We start from the raw sequence: 26,861 nt of genomic DNA on the forward strand, positions 1-26,861 counted from the left end.
TTCGGCGGGTTTTTTCTCCCGCTGAGGGAAGTGATGCGGGAGAAACGATCAGAGTTCTGCCGTTTGAATAAACCGCAGAGGCTCCGCCGAAACCCAGGGGTTCGATCGAACCCAGGTTAAGAACCACTGTTCTAGACTCTGGCAAGAGCCTAACCGAAGCAGAATTTGACCCTTAAGGAATATTTTTCTAAAGAACCAGTTTTAAGCAAAAAAAAAAAACATTGCAGAAAATCACACAAGGTGCATTTTTATTGAAAAGATATTAGAAACTTTAGGTCTGCAATAAATCCCACACAAACATACAAGTATTTACAGGTTATTAGTTCACAGAGGGCATCGATGTGTTTCTATGGAGGCTCTACATGTTGATGTCAGCAGCTGGCAGAGTGGATTTGTCCAGGTCATCGAAGTACGGATGGGTCAGGGCCTCCCGGGCAGAGATCCTCTTTGGTGGATTGTAGATCAACATTTTCTGTTAGAGGAGAAAACGGACATGGAGAGCAACGTTAGGATTCAGGTAGATGAGGTCAGGTGACAGAAGTTACCTCACTATGGACAATGGCTTTATGTTCATTCCTCTCCATAAACAAGTTTTTTCTTCCGTCTTTAACTGCTCCATGTTCTATCTGAACTTCGTACCACATGAACAGTAAATAACTGCTTATCCAAGCACTCCAATGAGTGCATATGTTAGCCATGTTATTTATGCTAACTTCTAACTAAGGGACTGTAGCAGCATCTAGAAGATTCTCTGCTGTAAACATTTGATTGTCCAGCTTGCAACCGGACTGACCAACTCTGCCCATCACAATAAATTTTACGTGGCTGATAAATTATCCCAAAAGTTATTGCGATAAAAGATAATATTGCTGCTTAGAAATCATTTTCAAATAATGTAATGGCAACGGCTTAATAATGCAAGAACACATTGGGTGTGTTCACACTGCAGCCTGAAGTGACTCAATTCCGATTTTTTGGTAATTCCGATTTTTTTGCCGGGCCGTTCACACTACCAGTAAATGCAACCTGTATGTGTTCTGCAGTGTAAACGGGCAAACGACCTGAAAGTGTCCCGCATGTGCAGTAGAGGGCGCAATAGCGCCAGCTTTCTCAGTGTTCTGCCAACTGTTCTAAAAAGAAGAAGTGCTCAGTGTTTGCGGAAGTAAACCTGGAGGCTAACGGTGGAGCTTAGCTTACACATTTGAAGTTGTTATCCGGCCGAAGCAACATATTAACAACTTAATCATTGTATAGTCGGTCATGGTTGTTGTTTTTCTTCCCACTTGTGCGTATCAGGACGCAGAATAGTGAGATTTGTTGAGAATCAGTGACGTTCAGTTTGGATGAATGCAGCCTGGTCGTTAGGTCGCATTTGAATCGGATACGTATCGGATATGGGTCACATTCGGAAAAAGAATCTGACCTGGGCTTTTCACACTGCCATGAAAAGATCGGATACAGGTCGCATTACGTCAAAATAATCAGAATTGGGTCACTTCAAGGCTGCAATGTGAACGCACCCATTGTCAAAGATCAGTTAACTTTAAATTCTAATGAACATTTAACACTGGAACTGGAAAACATTTTAAATATCAAAAATATATAAAAGAACAGAAACAATAAATATAATAAATTATAAAGTCTCTAAACAAAATTCTCCTTTGAAAAATGAGTCTAGTTGAGACCAAAGCACCAGACTGAAGACTTTTATCTAGTTTTTGGTAGAAAAGAGAAAAATAATAAATTATGCAAATGGACATTGAGCTTGTTTAATTTATCATGTGTTTAATTGATTTATTGTGACAGACCTATGAGCAAACACAACATCAGTGTCTGCAGATATGCTACTGTCTGGACAGGGGAGAGTGCTATAGAGCCCTTCACTGTACAATTATTAGGCAACTGAGTATTTTGACCACATCATCATTTTTAGGCATTATATTTTCTAAGATACACAGAAAACCTGAATCAGTTTGAACAGGAAACTGAACTGGACTGCTTTGTTTGATAAGTAGGATGAAACTGGAGTGGATGAATCTGTATGACTGTATTGAACTGACTGTTATAAATGATTTGTTTTTTTGGTTTGTTTTTGTAAAGTGCATTGAGGTGATACTTGTTAATCTGCACTATATAAAACTGAATTGAAAATGGAATTAAGTATCATCCAAGAGGAAACAGAAGATGTGTTTATTAGAGAAGAAGCTCTGGGGAAAACGCTAAACACTGATATCATTTCGTCAGTACTGAACAAATCTAACAGCAGCTCGACTTGTATTTCAATTGAATTGTCCAGGATGTGCATCGCACAAAAAGCATTGAAATGAATGATCATACTCTCACTCTTTAGAGCAGGGGTGTCCAAAGTCAGTCCTCGAGGGCCGGCATCCTGCACGTTTTAGTTCTCTCCCTGGTGGTAGTAACAACCTTTTCAGCTTGTCAAGCTTGTTCCTCTTAGGGCTTCTAACGAGCCATCATTTGATCCAGGTGCGTTAAACCAGGGAGAGAACTAAAATATGCAGGATGCCGGCTCTCGAGGACCCACTTTGGGCACCACTGCTTTAGAGGGAGAGAGTTTTAATTTGAACAGGAGTGTGTACAGTGTGTGTGTGTGTGTGTGTAGAGGATCCGTTGCCCTCACCGCTAGCAGGTCCAGGCCGTTCTTATCCAGGTTCTTCACCATCGACGACAGGTTTCCTCCCTTCCATTTAGGGAAAGTGCTTTTGTAGTCAGGCAGGTTCTCCACATCAGGCCAAACTTCGTTGTTCGGAGTACCCAGCGTTCTGAAAAGGAAATGCAACTAAAAATTGACCAATAATATCAGGAGTTGTTAATGATTTTACTCTAAAACTCCAGCTTTCCAGCTGCTCATGTGAGTTAGCATTTTATTTGACCTGCAGGTCAGTTTTCATAAAACTGGCCCACAGTCATATTCAGGGCTGGACAATGTGGCTTAAAAATCTGATTTTTTTATTTTCATACTAAATCGATTTTAAGGCATTTTTCCCTTCCTTTTTTTCCCCTGAAAAATGAATGAAAAGATAAATAAATATTAATAAATAAAAATAAATAAATCCAAATGGCAGAAAATATTTTCAAAAAGTGACTTGTTTCAGTCATTCCTTCTGGGAATGACTGAAACATTCCCAGAAGGAAATGTTTCAGTCATTGACAGAACATCTGTCAATGTTCTGTCATAACATTGACAGAAAAAAGCAGCAATTTTATCGCTTTTAAAAGCAATTAAAAAAAGTCAAAAGTTGTTTTAACTTTTTTTTTTTTTGACTTCCAAAAGTCTAATGTCAGACATTGCTTAACATTGCTCATTTTAAATTTTTTGTGTTGGTGTTCTCATAAAATTACTTTAGTCTTCTAGTATTATGACTTTATGCTCTTAATTTAAAAATAAATCTCAGCCTAACCCTACTATTTTGTCATAGAGTTGACTTAAATTCAAAGTCCAAATAAATAGAAGCTGTAAAACTCAAATCACTCAGAACTATAGGAACCCAAGGAAAGCATTTGTGTGGTAGAAAAAAAAAATTTCAAAAAATTAAATCCTCAAAAAGATAAAAATTCAGGGAATCAAAATCAATGCATCACCCCAGAGCTCAGGCTCAGGTAGAGCTAACCCTAATCCTAGCCCTAGTCATATCAGCCAGTTTGTTCAGTTTTCTTGCTGAATGACCTGAAGATCCTGAAGAGCTGGTCGATCTCTGAGTCTCCGTGGAAAAGCGGCTTCTTGGTGGCGAGCTCAGCGAAGATGGTTCCGGTGCTCCAAACATCCACAGGGGTGGAGTACCTGGGGGAGCCCAGCAGGACCTCTGGAGCCCGATACCAAAGGGTCACGACCTGCAAGCACACAGTTTACGATCAGAGGAAACCCATTGGACAGGCAGAGTGGGTCCAAGTTCGCTTGACGCGCCTCACCTCGTGGGTGTAGACTCTGACCGGAACACCGAAGGCCCGGGCCAAGCCAAAGTCCGCCAGTTTGATCACACCCTTGTTGTCGATCAGCAGGTTCTGGGGTTTCAGGTCCCGGTGGAGAACCCGGCGACAGTGGCAAAAGTAGATTCCCTCCAGGATCTGGTAAAGGTAGCTCTGGGAAAAACCCAACAGGGAGACGCAAACAGTCAGGACGACGCATCACTGACAACAGACTGCGGTCAGCCTGTCAGGACGTACCTTGACCAGCGTGGGCTCCATGTACTGGCCAGTCGGGATGGAGTCCAGGTACTTCTTCAGGTCCATGGACAAGAACTCAAAGATGAGGTAGAGACGAGATTCCTGCATCAGGACGTCCAGGAGTCTGTGTGTACACACACACAAAGTTGAACCTGGGTTTGTGCCAGGTGAACTTCAGCTCAGGAATCCTACTTTTTCTCATGTCAACAGTGACATAATCAGGATTTTTAATGATCAACTTTTATACTTTTTTAAACAGAGGTTAAATAAAGTAATACCATTGAAGTTTAAATATAGTTTACTAAAGTATTCCTTATAGGACAGCTATGTGTAGGTTAGTCACAATAAATTTAGCTGGATAATAAATTTTCCCAGAAATTAGAATAATTCTATTATTAGAAATGAATTATTGAAATCATTGCAACAAAATATAATATTGCTGTTTGAGCCCATGTTCATGTAGTATAATACTAAAGGCATATTAATGCAAGAACACATCCTCAAATATCAATACATTTTCAATTCTAATGAACATTTAATACTGGAAGACATTTTAATATTCCAAATAAATATACAGAACAACAAATAAAATGAATTATAAAGTCTCTGTAAACAAACAAACAAAAAAAAAAAAAAAATAGGCCAGTTAAGACCAAAACACCAGACTGAAGACTTATTACATTTTTGGTAGAAAGAGAGAAAGTAGGGGGGAACAATCATGTAAATGGAAATTATTGAGCTCATTTAAGTCAGTCATTTCATTAGTGATTTCAGTGAAAATTCAAACGTTTTGCAGTGAAAGCAGAGCAGAAAGTCTGTGGCCCTGTGGAAAGTCTGCTCTGCTGGCAGGCTGTCAGATCTAAGTAGCTGCCTGCTGATGCTGAACTTCATTATGTGTCCTCCTCTGATACAGAGTCTGTTAAGCTGCATAATTAACCTTATGAAGAATTTGTAGCAGACTCGGTAACTCTATAAACATTTGAGTTATGAATCTGAGCCATGTTGGCATCTGAAGAGGTGACCCAGTGACACCGTCCTGCATCCCCCACAGCAGCCACATCCTCCCTCCACTCTGTCCAGCTGCAAGTGGCGTACCGTACAACGTTGGGGTGTCTGAGCTCCTGGAGCAGAGACACCTCTCTGACAGCGGTGCTAGGAACTCCCTCCTCCTCGCTCTCCAGACGGATTTTCTTCATAGCCACAACTTGTCCTGTGGACTTATGTCTGCCCTTATACACCACTCCATAGGTCCCTGGAAAACAAAAAAATAAGAAATAGTCACACACAGGCCTCGTCTCTGATTGAAATTCAAATTCTATTAATAAAAACAAGTCAATTATTGCTTTTCCTGACAAGATCTGACGGCATTGTAAGGTTTCCCCCAGAAAACTTGCTACTTGCTAAGCCTGGTGGTTGGGTGCTAGGGCAGTCATTCATCCAGTGGCCCGTTGTTGGCTTAATGACGGGCCGCTGAGTTAAGAAATGCTTAAAATTGACAAGAAATTTGAAAATATCACTTGATAATTATGTGTTACTGAAAGATTAGAAGATAAATATCTGAACACCAAATATATCTTTAAATCTTAAAAAAAAAAAAAAACATTTTAAAAAGTCTTAAATAAATAAGCAATGCTTAGCCTGGTGGGGTCACAAGTGGTGGTCCGCCAGGCTTATTTATACACTGCAGGAAACCTGCATTGAGATTTTATGAAGCATATAAATCCAGTTGGATGAATCAGATGGAATCACTTCGTGTCACTTGCAATGAGGACAGTCGCAATAAATCAAATAATTGCTTAACAAATTAAAACGGACAATAATGTCCATTAGCATGATTTACTGTTTTTCTCCTTGATCTCTTTTTCTGACAAAAATTAGATGACAAAGGTCTGGTGCTTTGGTCTCAACTAGCCCTTTTCTTTTTGAAGGACCACTTTGTTTACAGAGACGTCATAATTCATTTTAATTGTTTCTGTTTTGTTTATTTATTATGAATATTTACATTTTTCAATCAACCATGTTTACTTGGATAACACATTTCAGCAACAAGACAGATCAAAGTGCTTTGCATTATAAAACATCACCAAATTATTCCAAAAGTTAGTAAAAACACAAATTTTCTCTGTTATTAGCGGAACTGTGCCCACTATCTTGTCTGCCAGTTTCAGTGTGAAATGTTCGTCAAAGTTGAAAGTTTAATGATCTTTGAGAAAGTGTTCTTGCATTATTATGCAATTATATTACTTGAAAATTGTCTCAAAACAACATTATCGTTTATCGTAATAACTTCTGGGACAATTTATTGTCCAGGAAAATCTGTTATCATGACAGGCCTAGTAGTTGCAACCTTCACATCACATCACGTCCTTCTGACAAACCAGAGGAATATAAATATGCCTGACTTGCCAACAATGATTAGTGATTTACACCAGATACAGTCTGACTGTCTTTAAGGACAGCAGTTCAACTCTGACACTCTAATATGACAAATATAAACTTTTACTTTTTAGAAAAATAAGACATGTATACAAACCTTCTCCAATCTTCTCTATTTTCACATAATCCTCCATCACTGCCTGGAAGAAAAGGGAAAATGTGTCATTTTGGCAAATACCAGTTATTTCAGCATGTTTCATCAGATACAAACCGTTTCCGTAGCTTAGATGTTTAAATTAACTCATCCGAACACAACATTCTGACTTCACCGTCGACTACAAACAAACATGTTCTTCATCCATGCAGACATTTTTCACCTCCTTAGCTACCGTTAGCTTACTCAATGCTAAACCGTAACAAGAATAACATTTCTCAGCTTTTAAAACCGTTCTCGGACTTCTAACCTAGTAATAAGTCCATGTCTAGCCTCCAACTGACAAACAAGGTATTCACTCTTTGTGAATATGACAAATCGAAGATAAATACCTAGTTTTATAGCGTTTTGTCGAGCAGCTCTGTCTTCATTAACCGACCGTCGCTACTGGAATGCTGACAAACTCTTTTGAATAAACCGCAGTACATGGGCCATTCAAAACGCACCAATAAGCTCACTCGATACATTTCAAAACTACCAATCAGAGAGTGGGATACTTGCCTGTTGGTTGAGCGGGAGATGACGCGCCGACGTAAGAGCATTTGAACGGAACCAGTTGGAAAGGGTGGATGTGTTTACTGACTGTGGGGTATTTATACTATATAACAATTTTATCATAGAGAAACCAATGAAAGCTTACAAATCCGAATTATGAAGTCAATTTAAAACAAAGTGACAAAGCAGGTAATTTATTTAAAAGGCTCATAACAGTCTGATAAATAGAGAACCCCAGCCACCCTGCTGGGAATCAATATTATTTTGCCTTGACTCAACCTTGTATTGTTTCTTGTAGTGATAAGGCATAGGCTATATATTTTTTCTTTAATAAAATGTTGCTTTTCCACCAAATGTATATATTTACATTTAAAACATCTGTACATTGAGAACGAACTTATATTCCTGGTTTGTGTGCAGGAATTTGTTCAGTAATTCTGATTCTGGCTGAATTTGTAAGCAAACTGCATTTGCATAAGGCCCTCTTTGGATAAAGCGTAATCTATGGAATAGAACTATAAAATTATTTTTGTTTGCATGGCAGCAGCTTTGCTGCTAATGAAACTTACATTAGTAAAATAAAAATGCACAATAATAAATCCTCTGATCTACCACTTACCGTTAGCTTTGTTGTTATATTTCAAATAGTAAATACCTTATTGGTAGCTTATCTTTACATTTTTGTGGTCCAAATATTACCTAGGGGTTTAGGTTTACCTCAACAGATAAAGGAACAGGATTTTTACAATTACTATATGACAATAATTATATTGCAGTTTATTCTATCACACATATCTCATCTGGTTTCTGAAACAATGCAGCTCCTTGTGTCCAAAGTGCAAGTGATTTCTACTAACTTTCATTAAGTATGTCTTATCTGTAACTGTTAAATGTTTTAAATTCAGATCTCTAAAATGATTATCAGGTAAACACCGTTGAGCAACAATAAAACACTTTAGTCAAGTTGAATAATTGTTTTTGTTCATGAGATTAGTGTTATATTTGACAAATCGACATACAGCTGGGTTTGTTTTCCAAATGAATGAATGAATAAAATGAAAGAGGGGAATACTGAATTAGAATGTCCAAAACTGGAGACACCAGGCGAATTTGTAAGTTTACTGATTTATTGACATACAAACAGGCAGCCTACAAACCCTTCATCATTATTTCCCGCTAATCATAAAGATGTCTAAAAAAAAAAAATAAAAAAAAAATCTGCGCTTAAGTAAAACAGACCTGTGAAAAAAAACACACCCTCTTACAATTCATAACATTACCCCAAACCAAATCGCTCTTCTGTTATCCAGAAAAGAAATATATACTTTTCTGATTGTAGTTACCAATAACTGAACTTAAACACAGAAGTAGTATGTAAAAACTGAGAAACACCTTATATTTTAATATCCAGTTTAAAATGTCTTTATTGCCATTTCACAGTAAGTCATCCCACGACACGATACAGAGAGGAAACGATAAACAGCATCTTAAGCACTAACAGACCTCAGAGATCATCTCTAACTAGGCTGTAAAGGCCTTTAGCCACTCTGCTTCACAACATCCAGAAAGAGTCCAGTGTAAAGTTTCTGGCTCACCAGAGACTTTAACTGGCAAGCCAGTTAAAAGCTTAACTGATTCATTAATCAATCAGCCCCTAATCATCCCCCTCCCTCCTGGAGCAGCAGAACGAGTGGAAGCCATATCTCAGACTGGTTCCTAAGCTTCAGAGGGCGGTTCCTGTTCCAACCAATCTGACCGTGGCAAATTAATTCACTCTGGGTTTTTACTACACATCTCACTGATTGTAGTGATTTGTTAGTTGCTGAATCATGAAACAGAAATGTGTTGCCCTGACGAATCAAAAAAGATCTGACATCATGAATACCCAACTTTTTCCACATCTGCACTTTTTGTAAACATGTCTTCATCTCTCCCAGGCATAATAAATAAAACATTGACCAACATATTTGATGTGCATTGATGATTTCAACGATGTCACTTGTCAAAATGTAATGTTACTGGTTTTCTCAATGGTATTTTTATAACTTTGTACTTTTGTGTTTTTTGTTGTAAACGGCCCTGTTACTGAAATGTGCTATGCAAATAAACTTGACTGATTGAGTGATAAAGCAAAGCACCAACAGAGGAGACAGAAAACAGCTGACTGAGCCCCTACCAAAGAGTTCCATCATCCCACCCCAACCCCCCATACCCCTATCCCAGTTATCTCATAACAATGGGAGGATATTTCTTTGAAGACTGTGATCATTCTAATCTGAGAATGTTTAGATTGTTCTGTTAAATGTTTTTATATTATTTAAATATTATTTTTTTAAATAATCTTTAAAGCACATCTATTGATATTATACTTATAGCCAATAGAAAAACTTAAGATAAAAACATATACACAATGTCATAACTATAAAAAATGGGGACTGGCTCAGAAATTCAGAAATACCCTTAAATTCTGATGAAGTGAACACCTGACTGTTTTCATGTTAACGTTCAAATCATTTAAAGAATGATTTTATCAATCATTTGATCTGCATGAAGGCTAACGATGGCTAACTCATTGATTTAACTGGCATGGAGGTGGAGCATCTGGACAGAACCTGTCCAGAGCTGCTGCCAAATGGACCAGATCCTGCATTACACTGTAAATATGTTTTATATGCTCTATATCCATGTTTGTATCAAAACACTTTATATTCTTATAGAATGATCCTTTATAGGTCCTTCAGCAGAAACATTGATTTGCATCAACAAGAAATCAACAGGCAAATGGAAGAACAATATAAGCAATAAAATAAAATTAATTACATGGCTGAGTCAGAGATATATACGTCCATAAATCATGTCAACACTTATACTGTTATCTACAGTGTCACCAAAAGGGAAGTGATACTTTTATGTGATATGTTTATAAATACACTACAAAAAACAAAATCTTATCAAGAATTTGACTCATTTCTAGTGCTAATATTTTAGTTCACTTGAATTAAGACAAGGTTAACTTATAAGTAACTTCTCAGCAAAATACATGAGCCTGTATTTAAGTCAATAATTCTTAAAGCAGGTGAAATGACTTGTGTGAAATAATCTGTAAGTGGAACCAGTACTGTTTTCTATCAAGAATTATTGACTTAAAGAAAGCTTGTATATTTTGCTAAAAAGTTACTTTTAAATTATTTTTGCCTTATTTCAAGATATTTGAACTATAAATTAGACCAAAAATACTTGCTAAGATTTTGTGTGTTTTTGCAGTATGAGGGCTGCTGTCAAGTACTTTTCTTAGTATCAGTACTGAATTGGAAATCTCTATGACAACCCTCGTACATACAGAGCATTTTAGAACCTCATCACATCCAGATAAAAGTATTGGATAACCTTCTTATAACCTCAGGCCATTTTGCACCATGTTTAAAGTCAGGTTTAAGATCAGCAGGATCTGACGAGTGATAAACACCAAACCAACATCTGTGATACGGATGTGGATGCAGCAGATGGATGACACCTCCACCCAGACCACAGGGTGGAGGTGCACCCTATGGCACTCCAGACCACAGGTGCCAAACGTGTCAACCATTTGATCACAGCACCCTTCAACACATGCAGCTTCATGTCATCTGAACACTCCCTCTGAGTGCAGAACTCCTTTCAGTCAGGGTGGATTTGAAATATTAAAGGGAGACTTTAAAAAATGTAAAAAAAACCAAAATTTTATGACCCATTAGAGGGCTGTATTGTTCTATTTATGTCAGGCAGCATGGGAGTTTAAACATGTTGCTGATGTGCAGAACAGTAACCGTGGCAACTAACAAATGAAAGTTCAGGTTTTAAAGGGGCAGCACTGTGTGGTTTCCAGGCATATAGTGCCATTTTATAGCACAATCAAGTAACTATGTTACCTTCTGTTATAAAAAATGCTGCATCAAACATGACTCAGTTTGCAATTTAACACCTTGACCTCTTTAAGAAACTCCTGCTTTTTCTGAAACTCCGCCTTCAGGAAGTTATTACAATGTACCTGTATTAACACTTCAACAAAGTTTTTACAAGCGTTGTGCAGTTCTACCAGGTGTTTGCTAGCTGCTGCTGGCTAGTCTGAAGGAGCTGACTAGGGGCGTTGCGTCGGAGGGCTGCTCTGTGAGGTAGAGCCTTGGAAACTTGGGAGGAGGAGCTGCACGACAAAGGCGGGGATAGGTCCATCCAGGCATTTTGCACAGCAGAGTGGTTGCCATGGAGATTAAAAGATTTCTCAAACATGCATGAAAGAATTAAGGCAAAACTCCAGGTATGCTTTGATTCGGCGAATAACATGAGGTAAGGCTGGAAAAAGTCAATTTTACATAATACTGCCCCTTTAAAGCAACCTTCCTATATATGCAGTCATGTGTTCAGATGTGCCACAGAAAACGACCATCATAAAACAGCCTGTACATTAATCAGCATATATTTGCTGGGATTTCTATGGTAACCAACTGCAGCCGCTCTGCTTCAGTCTGTCGCTCTCACCTGCAGATGGAGTGAAATGAGAAGTCCCGCTCATGAATACCTGAGGACTCATGAAATAGCTATGGCTAAAATTCTCATATGATTCTGTAAAAAGGCAACACGTTGTGTCAGAATGATCACTTTTATATATTTAAACGTATGCCTCTAAGTATCCAGAGTGTCCTACATCTTCCAGCTGATCAGCAGTAGAGGCATCTCATGCTGACCCAACAGCTGGGAAACATCTGTAGCTGCCACCAAGACGAAAGAAATACAGAACATGCACCGTTAAACACTGGGTGAGAACTTAAAACTTTGCTCCTACTTACTTAAACTCTTACAGTGATTTTCAAAAGCACAATGGATTTATCAGGTGTCTTAACAGGAAATATTCTTAAAGCGTGTGCATGAGTAACCGTGAGAGATGTCAAACCCACATTCAGGTAGAATCCAGACTCCAGGACAGAAGACCAAAAACAAGTCAGGTTTTCCCTTCGTGTTCCATACGGAGTGGTAAACACACCCTGAGGTGTTTTCATTGGTTCCCGGCTGGTCAGACCCTCTGGTCAGTTTGTTTCTTCACTCTCTTCATTTCTTTCAACGACCATCTCTCCATCACCATCATCCAGGTAGCTAACCTGCAGTGTGGCTCTCCGTGGTTCTGCTGAGTCTTACTTCCATCAGAGTCACACATCAGCAGCCTGTAACGCTCCGTTTGTGCTTGACAGCCTTTATAAATGAGATGAGGTGGAAAAACACAGTTTCAGTGTGTATGGGTTGGATCCATCTGCAAGACAAGCAGACACAGATACTTAAGAGATTTGAAAAACAAACTGAACTGTGGCGCTCATACATGCTGGAGCAACTCTGTTACTTTAGCTCTGATTTCTTCTCTTTGCAGATTTTAGTTCAGAACCATTCTGGTTGAATCATGGCTTGTTTTTATTCCCTTTGGTTCTGAATGCTCCGGATGTCACATAAGGAAGGAGCGTGACATGTGTGGGGCCTTAAAATACATTCACAGGTATTTCCCTATAAGCTTACCATCAATATGTGTTTCCCATCCTGTCATAAAGTTAAAAATGCTATTTTACGAAATACAGAGAAGATGTATTAAAACTGAATTTGAAGGAAGTTAAGAGTTTGTTTAATACTCTCAATTAAATTTAAATCATTCAACCAAGCGATTGTACTAAGTTATTGAGGATATTTTATTTGACATATTTCAGGAAGTAAAGCCATCTAGATAAAACTAACTTCACACATGCTTATTACAGACTGGACTTGGTCCTAGACATTAGGATTTAAAAGAAACAGAGACAGACTTACTTGGTATCCTAATCTGGTAGTGATTGAGAACAGTAAGAGCCTCCACAGCCTCCGTCTTACTGTCAAACTCCAGCAACCCAGAAATGGTCTTAGAGGAGGCTGAGAGGAAGATGAGCAGACACGTCACTTCACACAGGAAGGTCCAGACAATTCATATACGACTAAAAAACAGCGCAAGTTTAAAAACATGCAGCAAAGTTACATGAACCCAATAATATGATCTACTTACGCTTGGCGTCAAACATTTTGAATTTGATGAAGCCAGGCACATCGTGCTCCCTACACAGCTGCCAAAAAACACATTGTTCCAAATAAATACAAACATGTGATTAGCTACCACCCAGACAACTTGTTTATGCCATGCTGAGCCATGAATCCCTTCAGCTCTCAGCAGTAATGATGTCATTGTTTATTTACAAATAAGATTATTTATTGTTTTAAGAAATAATATACTATAATACCGTCCCTGACTGTCAGGTGTCAGTGACAGTAACAGCTGCTGATGTCTCAGCTGGTTCTGTCCTGATGTGGAGATTCTAGACATGAAAGTCTGAATGTTTCTCACTGTCGGATGGTGGACTCCAGATAGTTGAGAAATGGTTTTCTTATGGTGTGAAAAAGATTTTGTCCCCTTCTGGGTTTCCTATTCTATTGCATGTTTGTCACACTCCAGTGTTTCAGAACATCAAACCAAAATATATAATAACTGGTTGAGTCACCCTTAGCAGCAACAACTGCAACCAAGTGTTTATGATAACATGCTGTGAGTTTTATCCACCTGTAGAGGAACTTTGGAGGGTTTTCCAGTATGATCCTGCCTTTTTAATGTCATGCCACAGCATCTCAATAGGATTCAGGTCAGGTCTTTGGATAGGCCACTCCCACGTCTTAATTTTATTTTAATTCAGCCTTTCAGAGATGGACTTGCTGGTGTGTTTTGAACCACTATACTGGTGCAGAACCCAAGTTGGTTTCAGCTTGAGGTACCAGCGCATGGCTAGACATCGTCCTTCAGAATGTTTTGGTCAACAGCAGAATTATATGGTTCCATTTGTCACATCAAGTCTTCCAGACCCTGAAGCAGCAAAACAGTAAGTTTTACCATTGCTATGATGTTCTTTTTCTGAAATGTGAACTTATTTTTACGCCACATGTAATGGGACACACACCTTCCAAAAAGTTCAACTTTTTTCTCATCAGTCCATAGAAGGTTTCCCCAAAATTTACAGCTTTGAAAATGTTTTCACCATATGTGGATAACGGCTCACCGTGGTTCACTGGAGATCCAAAAGCTTTAGAAATGGCTGTGTAACCCTTTCCAGACTGATATACATCTGTTATTTTCTTTATTTTTTTTGTTCCTGCATGATGACTAGCTTTTGAGGGCCATTTGGTGCACTTCAACTTGTTATCCAGGTCCTATTGAAGTGACGTCTTTATTGATAACAGGTGTGACAGTAATCAGGCCTGGGTGTAGCTAGAGACAGTGAACTCAGGGCAATCACTTTGCCATGCAGGTTTGGATTATTTTTTCCCCTTAATAATAAACACCTTCACATAAAAACTGTATTTTGTGTTTACATGTGTTGTTTTTGACCAATATTTAGATTGGCTTGATGTTCTGAAACATTAAAATGTGACAAACATGCAAAAAACCGGACATCAGGAAGGCGCCAAAGATTTTTTTCAAACCACTGTCTCTCCCCATCCCAACCTGTCCATAAGGACACTTAGATAAAGAGTGAATGAGTTTGTTGGCAAGGGAATTTTCTAAGATTTTATGTAGTAGTAAAAAGTTTAGATTTACTAAGCTACACTAGAGCAAACAAGCTTCTACCAGAGACAGAGGTGGAGGGCTGATGATGTGGGTCTTACATACTCCCACCAGGCCTGGCCACCTTGAGGACACCAAGTCGATCTGTCCGGCAGTAAACACCAACATTCAGTTTAATGTGAGCAATGACCACAGATGGAAAGGTGTGTCTATCTTTAAAGCAGACCTTAAAGCAAAAAGTCACCATATGTGTGACAGCAGCATGGTACCTTGAGCAGCTGGTCCTGGGATATACAGGGAGGAACATTGTAATAGTGTAGCACAGCAGACGGAGGCTGGATGATGTTCTTGGAGGCTTGTCCGGCGCTGCTGAAGCGGTTATTCCTGGTCATGGCAAAGTCCTTGTAGCTGCTGCTGCCATCCTCTAACTCAAACACCTGGCTGGGAATCACTGCATGTTGCTTTGAGACACTGCACCCAAAAACACAACAACAGTCTTATCTGTCCACTTGTTACAGGCTGAAACATGCTAATGAACATGAGTGGATTAGAGTTCCTCTCACCAGACATTGAGTCTTTTTCCAAACAGCTTGATACTGTTGAGATGTGTGATGGCTCGGTCCACTGCATACTCATCTCCCATCTCCACCAGCGCCGTACCTGGAACGCTCTTCATAAACTTCACCTGGAACAACACACAGACGCGCACGCACGCACACACACACGCACGCACACACGCACACACACACACACACACACACAAATGTCTGTAATGTTAAAGTCACAAAAGAAGCAGAAGGGCTGAAGCACATTTCTACAAGTGTCAGGTATGGTAGACACAGGAAAAGACAAATAACATCTGGACAGGAAAAGGACATTTTATGTAGTGGTAAAAAAGACATTATATCTAAGAAAAGTTTAATGTTTTCCTGAGACACAGCACTGGTGTTCACAAAGATATTTTCTAATGAATCTTTTGTGTTTAATAAAATTACTGCTACAAATTTGGCAGTTTGGAGAGCTTCTGTCTGTCGAAACTAAAAGAGATTCTTTTCCCAAAGCAAAAATCACAGTAAAACCATTTCTTTATGATTTAAGAACTAACATGAATTAAAACAAACCTTCAAAAAAAGAAACATTATAGGAACACATGTATCCCTACCTTCTCTATGTTACCATAGAGACAGAAGAGGTTGAAGATGCGAGTGCAGTTCATCTTGGATGGATGGAGGCCGCTCACCATGGCTACAGAGCTGGGGGCGTGGCCAGAGTAGGACGGGGAAGACTGGGGCAGAGGGTAGGACACCATGTCTGGGACGTCCGCTGAGCTGAGCTTGTACCTGCTATTGCTTGTCAGAGGCAGCAGGGGGCAGGCCAGGCCTAAAGTAACAAACAGCGGGAGCCACAAAATGAGCCATTGGCTTTAAGGTTTTACAAAAACATCACTGTCTGCTTCTGTTGTTTAGATGAGCTGCACTGTTTTAATCCTAATAATATATTAGCCTGAGATAAAAAAAAAAATCACACATTTGTCTCTTAAATCTCTGATTACTTACAGAACCTGGTAAAAGGGTTTCCACCCTGATTGAACATTTTCATATTTAGTAAAGATAATATTTTGTTAAAAAGTGACTAACATGGTGCCGATGCTGATGTTGATGCAAATATATCGAGCATCACTACTTCAAAACAGTTTTATTAGAAGGTACTCTCCTCAACTGTACGACGGCATATTAGGGCCAGCGCAGATAGAAAAAACAAGAGGGGTAGCTTCTGCCAAAAAAAACTCAGAAATGTTCAGATTAGTTTCAGAAATTTTTGGCTTTTGAAAATTTTATGAGTTTCCAAATGCTGTCAAACAAATTCAGTGGAATGAATGTGTTTGAATAAAAATGGTCATCCTCACCTTGACCAGAAAGTGAAAAGTTCTTTCTCTTCACCGGTCACTGAAGGCAACATGGCGAAAGAAAATGTGCAGTTCTGCTAAACTTCTGAATTTTATTCCTTTCTACTGAATGAAAGTTGCTCACTGAAACTGCTTTTGGCCACAAACTGGTGTGAACACATCAGTCAGATGTTAAGTGATGATGAGAGTGGGTGTGGAAATCTTACCATAACCATTGTCAGCATAAGATGATGGGTGTTCTCCTAAAATAGCCTGCTTTTGTCTCCCTTTCCCACGTTCTGAAACATACAAGTGAACACATGGATCATTAGAAAGTCATCACAGCCCTTCCTCATCCATCTGAGACCAATACATCTGCTGCTTTCAACAATTCAAAAACTTTTGTGAAGACTGATTGTAATACGGAGCTGTCTTCAATATAGCTTAAACCCTGTGTGGCATTACTGCTGGAATTCACTTCTGGAAAATATTCTTCAGCATACAAATCACTCAATCATTTAAATTATAACAGCAAAATAGCTTCAATTCAAAATAATTTTTTTAAATCATTCCAGCAGGGAGACTAGGTAACAGCTGGTAGGCAAGACACATTGTCTTGATTTTAAATCATCAACTCGAGATTATTTAAAGTTTAGATTTAAATCATCGAGTGTATCCTTATTTATTCAAACAACATAAACTACAGAAATGTTGTGTGAAAGATGGTCTACTCCGTCATTCAGTAGACTGTGAAGCCAACTTTATCGGCAATAATTCAATAATCATCTTTGGACTCATACACATGTAGCCAGGCATTTTAAAAATGAATATCTCTGCAATATAGTTTTTAAAAATAATACTGTGCACAGAGGATCAGATTCATAAAAATTTTCATCCACATAAACTCACACAAATCTGCCCCTGAGCTTTGTTTTAAATATGCCAAACCTATAGGGGGCAGTGTAGCGCAAAGGTAAAACATGTAAACCAATTAGATTCTTTCAAAACAATCAAAACTTCCTGTTAGGAATTAAACACGGTGTCACAAGGGTTGTTTGTGTGGACAAATACATAAGTTGAACTACCTCAAAATAGCATATGAGAATATAAAGTTCATAAGACACAAGACAATGCTGATTGGGAATCATGTCAAAGCAAAGTATGTGGATATATTGGTGTATTATTTGTTGCAAGCTGCAATGCGTGGTGGCACATCACTAATGTACCCATGTACACATGCAAACACAAATACTGAGGTTTTTTTAAATGTTATTTTATTATTATATGCTATACGTCTTTACAGGACCTATGCTGAGTGTCACTCATTGCTGCAAACATTAGTGTCAGTATAATGAAGATGAAAGAGAAACAGCTTGTCTTACCTCGTCTGACCAAGTATGGTTTAGTGTAATCCCAGCTCTCATTATCATTCTTTATTACATTCAGACGTGTTGGCTGTTGACAAAGAAATAAGACGTATTAAGGAACCACATGTGTATACATATATATGTGTCGCGGCCTTCCATTTTCAAAAAACCAAAATTCTAACAAAGTCCGTGGGTGTTAACAGGTGGTCTGAATGGAACGCACTTCCGACTTGATTTGTTCTGAAAAAATTTTTTTTTTTAAATTTCTTGTAAAAAATTTGCGACAAAATAATTACCAAAAATGTCCTACAACTTAGCCAAAAACGAAAGTAAACTTAATGTGACGTTTCAAGTACAAAAAAGTGAAAAATGAAAAGTGGTCAAAAAATCATTTACAACAAACCTCTCGTCCACATGCCAAACATTTGCCAAACAATGCCTCCCCCAAGCACCCGGTGTGTTTTTAATTACTCAAATTAATGGGAGGGTCTAACCAATTACCAACAAAATTTAATCAATTCAAATATACAAATTAACTACAGATTTTGGATCTAAACTAACTTAAATAAATTCTAACTTTCCAAAATAGAAATTACAATTTGTTACATAAATGGCCACAACAATATATATATATATATATATATATATATATATATATATACACACACACACACATATACATATGTGTGTGTGTGTGTGTATGTATATAAAAAATTAAAAAAAATAAATTTTTTTATATACATACACACACACACATATGGAAGCATTAACTTCAGGCTCCCATAGAGGAAAAACATGTAATTAACTGGAGCGTTAGGGTACAGTGACAACAGGTAGAAGTGGGGCTTTAGAGACACTTTGAGGCTCCGGCTGGGCCACCCACAGCAGTGAAACAAAAGGAGGAATGAGAAGGACGAGTCAGGGCGTGTGTAGATACGAAGTCATTGTTCTACATACAGGCACAGTAATAGTTTTCCATCTCATTCAACACCTAAAACATTATTGTGCAGCCAATGCTGCAGCTTTGGCAGTGCGGTGTAAATGTTACAGCTTTAGCTTTCGTTGTAATAATTTCCATTTAGGTTTAGATTACATCTGATGCTTATTAATACCCTGGAAATAGTCTTGATAGATATGAATGTTTTCAGGCACACCGAAGTTCCCCAGGAAGTACCCAGGACGGAGAGGAGACAATCCTCCTCATCATTGTCTGGAAAATCTGGAAAATGATTTATCCAGCCGAGAAAAATGTAAGAATTACAGTTAACAGCATAACATTAAGTGGAGCCATTAGTGATGAGTCATGATACGACTTGTGTAGTATTGCTTCTAATCTAAAAGTGCCATTAAAGACCAATAAATCTGTGTGGAACACATAGAAACCTGAACCGGTATGCTGATACTATCCATAAGGTGAATGTGCATCAGTAAAGGTGTCAGTGCATGCTCAGGTTTAACTTCAACTTACTGCAGTCATGCTCTGTATATAATTGATCATAGGATTATTACTGTATGAGTCAGTGTGATTATTATAATCTCTTAATAGCTCATCATGTTGGTAGTCACCAGCATGATTTGTACTCACAAACGCCGGCGGGTGCTTCAACAATCCTTATTCCTGATTATTAGTTTTTTTACCTGTGTGATCAAATGTTTTGGTTTGCATCAGATAAATATAAATTATTTTGATAGATGATACGTTGACAGATTATTAATAGTCCTCAAAAATCAAATATGGAAGGCTTTCTTCTACTTTGTATATTTGACTTCATAAACAAGTTAATTAAGAATTTAGATGTATTATTTTTATATTGTGTTTGTCTTCTAAAACTTATTTTAGTGTAAATTATTGAAGCTTTATCATACATATTTTTGTCTAATATTTCCAAGCAGTATTAGTGACAGCAGACTTAAAGTAGGAAATCAGATTTCTGAAACTATTTCATCTATTAATGTTAGCAATGTAGATGTGTTTATGGGAATTTGTGACCATTTTTCCACAAGTGTATTAATGAGATGAGACAGTGATGTCTGACATGGACTGCCTCTCAGTCTACGCTGTATTTTATTCCAAAGGTGTTCTCTCAGGTTGAGGTCCGGTCTGTCAAGTTCTTCCAGACCAAAATCATCTCTACAAACAGTGATGATATTCAAAGACACTCCCCGATTATTCCATTGGCAGATTATTTCACTTATAACATGAGAAAAGTGTCTTTTTGTAAGTGAAATAATCTGTCAGTGGAACTTGGGCTTTTTCATCCATATAAAGGAATTATTGATTCTAAACAACTTTCTAACTCTTGCTGAAAAGTTACTTGTAAGTAAATTTTGTGTCATTTCAAGTGTACTAAGGTATTTGCAGTAGAAACTAGACCAGAGATTTTGTGTTTTTGCACTGGATGCATTTGATGTCCTTTGGTGAGGTTAATGAAACAATAAAAATAATTTTAGAACCAAATGCTTTGATGCATAAAATAGAGATATTATAATTCTATTCTTCAAACCTCCACTGGAGAACCTGCAGCAGATCTTTGTAGTCTAAATTTCAGGCTATTGAAGAATGCCAATTGACCGAGTCGATCAGAGTTGTAATCAGCAGGTCAAACTGAGCTGGTAGCAGCCAGTAAACTGATACCAGCTCGGTCAGCAAAAGCTGCTGATGTGTTTTCTGTTTCTTACCCTTGCATATTCAATCTTGAGTGTACAGCAGCCAGCATAAATGTCAGCTCCATTTAGTGCTGCTTTGGCCTTCTGGGCACACTGAACTGACTCAAACCTGGAAGAGTCACATTAAGGAACACAAACACGACAACGCTGCCCAATCCAGAGCATGCACATCACATTTCATCTGTTAGAGCCTCGTGTTTAAGTGCAGCTCCTAGAGTCGGGAACATATATCCCCATGCAACAGAGCAGCAGCTAGCAGATCTCTGTGTGGTTTTAAACGGATTATGTGTAAGAGCAGGTGAGAGCCAGGGCTGTTTCTCAAAGGGTGCGTTTGAAACGTCAGACAAAAGGTGGAGGAGCTGTGACTCAGACGGGTGTGGTTTGAGCTAAACCACCAGAAATAGAAAGAAACAGAGATGGCAACATGGGAGAAAAAAACATTTCCACCATATTTCTGGATAAGCAGAAGACATTCCCCACCCACTGAGATGACCAAGGCATGGAGACGCAGTGACCCCTGAGGAAAAGGATACTCCACCATAGCCTGGATTCCATTTCTCTTAAAGATGACGATCCTTAGCACGCTGCCTATGGGGTTACACACAGTGTAGAGAACATCCTGGACAAAAACACAAAGAAATTCCTCCTTCAGCTCCACATACATTAGTTTAAGAAGAGCATATATAATCATCATTAAACAGAATTTTTTTTGTTAAAACATAAGTAAAAAGCTTTTATCAACATTTTTAAGTTATTTTATTATTACATTTTTAGAGACGTCTGTTTAATTTCTTGTCATGAATACACTTCTAAGTTAACATCAAATAATTTAGATCTTAATCTGCCAGGGTATGAATAATTTTGGGCGGAAATTATGAAATTGGTTTGCTTTAGATTCCAAAATATAGACTCCCGTTCTTCTTAAAAATACTACTTTAGTTTGTTGAAGTTTGCAGGTATGTGCCTTAAAGTCCCACCACAGAATTAAAATTGAATTAAGGTCTGGACTTTTACTAGGCCATTGGCCTAGTTTTTCTGTTGTAGATGTACTGCTACGTCTGGAGCCTCAGCTGACAGACAGATGGACTCATATCGCTGTGCCGGGTTCTGAGACTGGAAAACAAGTAAAATTCGTTAGCCCTTTACTACCATGCAGAACACTCAGTATGTGATGTTTACCTTTCTCTCTAGGGAGGAGAGAGAAAGGTAAGACATTTGCTCCAAGTCTTAACTTTCTCTCTCCTCCATATTTCCTGTCCATGTCAGTACAATAAAAGCCAATAGAGCTTAAAAATAAGGTTTTCCACTTTTGACTGAGCCATCTCACTGTAGAATGATGGACTTAGTTGAAAAATGTCAATGTAATAATTTCTAATGTCATTGCTAATATCTTGAAGCTGTTTATGAAGTTGCTTTTAAAATAACATTGATGGAAAATCAGTGACAATATTAACTGTCTGTTTCATCTTTCATCTACATAGTGAGCTGAAAAATGTATTAAAAACTGAAATACATACACAATCTTAACATGTGTCTGTACTGTTAAAGGTGAAGTGGAAAGGTGAAGTGGTCTGAACTTGTCCATATGACTCATCACATGGCCGTAGGATCAGCTTCTTTCTCAGACTGAACTATTGTTCATCTGTTTGTTGAACTGACTAACCAGTCAGTTCAACAAACAGTTGTGAGCACTTTCACCACCCCAGGTGTGAAGAGGATCACTACCTTTTCTCTAACCACAATGCTTTCCTTTTCTCTAACGTTTCTTTAACAGATAACAACACATCATGCCTGACTTGGTCCAACACATATTATGATCTCCCAGAATGCAGATGAAACCCTGTAGACGCTTCTCAATCAGCAGATCTTGTGTCTGACAAACAACAAGTGCAAAGTTTGTTTCATTATGTTTGTTTCATATAGTAACATGCAAGTGTTGAACAGCTATTAAAAGTAATCTAAACTGGTTCTGCTCTTCCTGTACAAGCCTCAGGAAGTCTTAAGCACAACCGCTATTACCTACAAGTTAGGCTCTTCTAACCACTGTAGGAAGAAACAACAACCAACCAGATGTGATCAGAGTGGGTGGTTTCCACTGGGTGTAATGCAATGTAATGTCAACCAATGTGAAGACAGAGCTTCTTTATGCCTGCATGTCTTTAATGTCCTGTTATCATCTATTGCTGTCTCCATACCGCTGCTGTCCTCAAGACTGCAAACGCTGCATGGCTTCACATGCAAACACAAATCATCTGTCACACAACTATATGGTCACTGGTCAGAGTAGCACAGTATCTGACTGTGGCACAAGACAGAAAACAATGTCTATTGGGTGATGATTCCCTAATGTTACAAACTTATAAAAGCTTCAAACACTACTGTAGAGTTAAAGTAATGGTAAAAAGAATATCTGAAGTTGCTTTTCCACAGGCTTGGTTTAACTGGTTCTGCCCCAGTCTATAATTGAGTATAAGCAATTTGATTGGCAGCAGACTAGATTCCTTGATAAACTGCAAACTCCAAAGAACATCTCAACCACTGCAGTGGAGCTATTTAACTTTTGAAATGGAATGTGATTTTGCAGCGCTGCTAGCAGCATGTCTATCTGAAGAACGGTTAGCAATGAAGAAAAGAGAAATGCTGCAGCTCTGGCCAACATTCTACAAGAGTTAAAGTTTTGCACTGTTCTGGTAAGAAACACCAGAACTATATACAGTAATATTTATTTGGTGTTCTGTGTATTTTATTTTTTCTTTGAGTTTTTCTTTTCAAAAAAGTTCATGTATGGATACTTTTCATCTTTTGACTGCATAACCTAAATCCAAAAGGTTGCATGTTTAAAAATTAAGAATAAAATGGCACAATATAGAGAGATTTGTACACACTGCAAACTAATCAGCTAAAGTGAATTGTTTTCATCATGTTTGGGCCAGCAATTAATTTCTAAAAGACAAAATTAAAATATATGAGTTTATTTGAGTCCATCCAAACCTTGAGGTTCTCCATTGGTGAGTGTGTGTTTAAAATGAAGGTGTGTGTGTTTACCGTAGTGATTGGGTAGAGCGGGTTCTGGATGGACAGCAGCAGAACCTTGTTGCCGCTGTTTGGGTTGTCAGCGTTTGTTGGTCTGGTGATTCTCTTCGATGTGGAGTAGTTAAAGTAAGCCTGTTGTCCTAGTTAACACATCAGTCAAACACATCAGAACAATTGGACCCAAGTCCAATATCTTTAAACTGGTTGGTAATTAGACATGTGAATGGTATATGGATTCAATTTACCAGTAAAAATGCAATGTTTACTGATTTACTGTGTCATGTGTGTAATTTTGCATTTTATGATGTAAAGCACTTTGAACTGCTGTGTTGCTAAACTGTGTGTAAAATTGATTGATTGATTGATTGAATTTACATAGCATCTTTCCAAACATACAAACCACTCAAAGTGCTTTACACTACAGACTCATTCACCCATTTTTATTAATACATACATCTACAAAACAATATGCAGATCGGTAGGCAACTTGAGGCTAAGTTCCATGCCCAGAGGCACACTGACATGTAGCAGGAGGAATCAAATCTACAACCTTCCAATTGCAAACCTCAATCATCACCATCATCCAGCAGTAATCACGTTGACGGCCCCTCTGACAGAACTTAATCTAAGAAAATACACAAATGCCTAAAGTTGAAGACTAACAATGGCCAAAGCTGACTTGTGGTCCTGGACATGTACTAAACATTATTCAGATTTCTATCTGGATTAGACCATTTCTCTACACAAATATGTGAACCATTTAGTGTTGGTCTTAAATCTCCCTTTTACAACTCAAAATAAAGAATTGCAAAAGATTTAAGGACAACTGTGCACTTCATACAAGCCAGAGATCTCCAAAAATATCCCAGCAGAGGAATGAAAGTACCTGCGATGTACACCGGCTCCTTGGCTCCACAGGACACACAGCGATCAGCACTCTCCACTGCAGAGAACTCCACCAAGGCCTGACGTTTGAAGGGCATCATCATCACATAGCTGGAGAGAAAAGAGGCAGAAATATCTGGATAGGAAATGACAAACACACTCTCTCTAACCCGCTCTCAGATCTTTCCAATTTCATGAAATTTTTCTGGATTTCTGCAGAAAAAAGTCAACAGCATTTTATGCAAACATCTCAGAACAAATGACGTTGTATTAGTGACCAAAACATTTTATTGTGCAACAGCTGGCAACAAAAAGGAACTGGTCCCTCAGTATGTGTTCTGTTCAACATGCCATGTTCCTCAATTGTTAGAGCACTGCTTTTGTGTTTATCTACTTGATTATTAATGTACTTAATTGTCTAACTTTTATCTGCAACAAAGTTAGACACTCATAGTGTCAATAATTTGTTACAGTTAAATCAACACTATGAGACATGTGCTTTTGGGTCTGAGTTCTCACTTCTTTCCAAAAGTCTAATTCAAGCATGTTTGAGATTCTACAAGAATAATGTGCATAATCTTTTAGCTCTTTCAAGCTACAATAAGTTACATCACTAAATAAAGTTTAGCTAAACCAGTAGGGATTTCCTGGCATTTGAATCCTTTAGCTATAGCCAATCAGTAGATGAGAACAACTTACAAAAGACTCAGAATAATCTCATTGGTCAAAGACATCAAACAGTGGAAAGGAACAACATAAAAAAACAACAGTAGGGTTGTCACAATATGAACATTTTAAACATTTCAACATTTTAATATCTGTCAAAATGGCTTTCAACAGAGATATTCGAAAGTCATTTTTCTATTTTTCTATGTCATGTCCATACTTTACATTTGAATATCTTTATTATTTAGAATTAAGAATAGAAGTTTTAAATGTGGAAATGTAATGTGAAAGTGGTTCTCTCTTTGACCATGTGCTTTGTATTGCACTAAGAGTTTTCTGTATTTCACCATTAATTTAAATCTAATGATGTGGTTAAGATGATGAGACTGATATCAATGTCAGCAGAATCTTTCAGAAAACATAGTCAACAGCAGAAATGTGCACATTTGTTGTCACAATAAGCAACAAATCAATTAATCGCATAATGAATTTAAATGAGCTTAATAATTCCCATTTACATGATTTATCAGTTTTCTCTTTTCTCTCCCTCTTTCTACCAAAAACTGGAGGACAAAAGTCTTCAGTTTGGTGCTTTAGTCTCAACTAGTCCTTTGTTTGGCAGACAATTCGTATTTTTTATTTATTTTGGAGATTGATAAATGTTCAATAGAATTTATTTATCTTTGAGAATCTGTTCTCAAAGAAAAATCATGCCATTACCATTATATCACTTGAAAATGTTCTGAAAATATTACTGCAATAACTTCTGAGACAGCAAAACTTGCTACCATGACAGGCCTAGAAACACTGAAATTAGAGTTTGTCTTATCTTTAAGCCATAACCATGAAGTTACCAGAACTAAAGTTTTGAAATATTTCATTTTATTCATCTCTCTATAATATGAGTTTCACTTTCTCATGAGTAGCAAAAAATATTGATTTTTGTCATAATATTTACAGATTTTTTAGCTATACTTATAGAAGAATAATAGTCAATTCAAACCAATCATAATGGCAAATTCCAAGTCAAGCACATTCATAGCAGTTTGAGCCTAGTTATCAAACAAAGCAACTCCATACTGAACTTGAACAGTCAAGTTCTGGTTATCATTCATGTTGGTTAAAAAGTTTTCTGACTGAGGGCAATCCAACAACAACATGAACATACAACATGGAAGTGATGCGGAGTGAAGATCAGTTCAGTCCAGAACAAGGTTTCACAACTAGATAGCTGAGAAACAATAACAGGAAACACATGATATGCTAGGCTCATCACAGTCATGGATGGATGTTTTTATAAAAGTGACTTTTATAAAGTCATGTAAAACCATTGTATGATACAGGCTTTCAGCATTCAGAAACTTGACAGGATTTGAGAAGTCAGAGCAGGTAAAAACATTAAAAACTGGATTGAATTTAAAAGTGTTACTTTGTTATACATTTTATTTATTGGTCCCTATAATAGTTTTTTTAAGGAGATGGGAATTCTGT

General features: G+C 37.8%; 2 protein-coding genes across 4 annotated transcripts in view; both read right to left on the reverse strand.

The window, feature by feature from the left end:
• Positions 1-221: 221 nt before the first annotated feature.
• cdk1 (cyclin dependent kinase 1) lies at positions 222-7,213 on the reverse strand. 3 transcript variants are annotated; one of them, XM_008429124.2, is made up of 8 exons: positions 7,108-7,213; positions 6,719-6,761; positions 5,281-5,437; positions 4,186-4,309; positions 3,931-4,101; positions 3,689-3,852; positions 2,642-2,783; positions 222-472 (listed from the first exon to the last, which is right to left on the reverse strand). In XM_008429124.2, exons 2-8 carry the CDS (start codon positions 6,753-6,755, stop codon positions 359-361), a joined length of 909 nt encoding a protein of 302 aa, XP_008427346.1. In that variant the 5' UTR covers positions 6,756-6,761; positions 7,108-7,213; the 3' UTR covers positions 222-358. The 3 variants fall into 3 exon arrangements, with proteins under 3 accessions (XP_008427346.1, XP_008427347.1, XP_017164528.1); XM_008429125.2 differs by lacking the exon at positions 7,108-7,213 and adding an exon at positions 6,833-7,057; XM_017309039.1 differs by lacking the exons at positions 6,719-6,761; positions 7,108-7,213 and adding an exon at positions 5,539-5,633.
• A 1,166-nt stretch (positions 7,214-8,379) lies between these two features.
• Positions 8,380-26,861, reverse strand: part of LOC103476654 (heterogeneous nuclear ribonucleoprotein L-like) — a 28,965-nt gene continuing 10,483 nt past the window's right edge. The window contains exons 3-14 of the mRNA XM_008429126.2: positions 24,706-24,815; positions 23,832-23,959; positions 21,320-21,405; positions 20,799-20,895; positions 18,135-18,207; positions 16,980-17,051; positions 16,030-16,247; positions 15,431-15,552; positions 15,137-15,338; positions 13,323-13,380; positions 13,094-13,192; positions 8,380-12,551 (exon numbers count right to left, since the gene is read on the reverse strand). Coding sequence (XP_008427348.1) covers positions 12,496-12,551; positions 13,094-13,192; positions 13,323-13,380; positions 15,137-15,338; positions 15,431-15,552; positions 16,030-16,247; positions 16,980-17,051; positions 18,135-18,207; positions 20,799-20,895; positions 21,320-21,405; positions 23,832-23,959; positions 24,706-24,815 — 1,321 coding nt within the window. The 3' untranslated portion in view covers positions 8,380-12,495. The remainder of the gene's footprint in view (positions 12,552-13,093; positions 13,193-13,322; positions 13,381-15,136; positions 15,339-15,430; positions 15,553-16,029; positions 16,248-16,979; positions 17,052-18,134; positions 18,208-20,798; positions 20,896-21,319; positions 21,406-23,831; positions 23,960-24,705; positions 24,816-26,861) is intronic.

This window comes from Poecilia reticulata, linkage group LG15 (genome assembly GCF_000633615.1).
Source record: "Poecilia reticulata strain Guanapo linkage group LG15, Guppy_female_1.0+MT, whole genome shotgun sequence".
In the NCBI taxonomy this organism is placed as follows: Eukaryota; Metazoa; Chordata; class Actinopteri; order Cyprinodontiformes; family Poeciliidae; genus Poecilia; species Poecilia reticulata.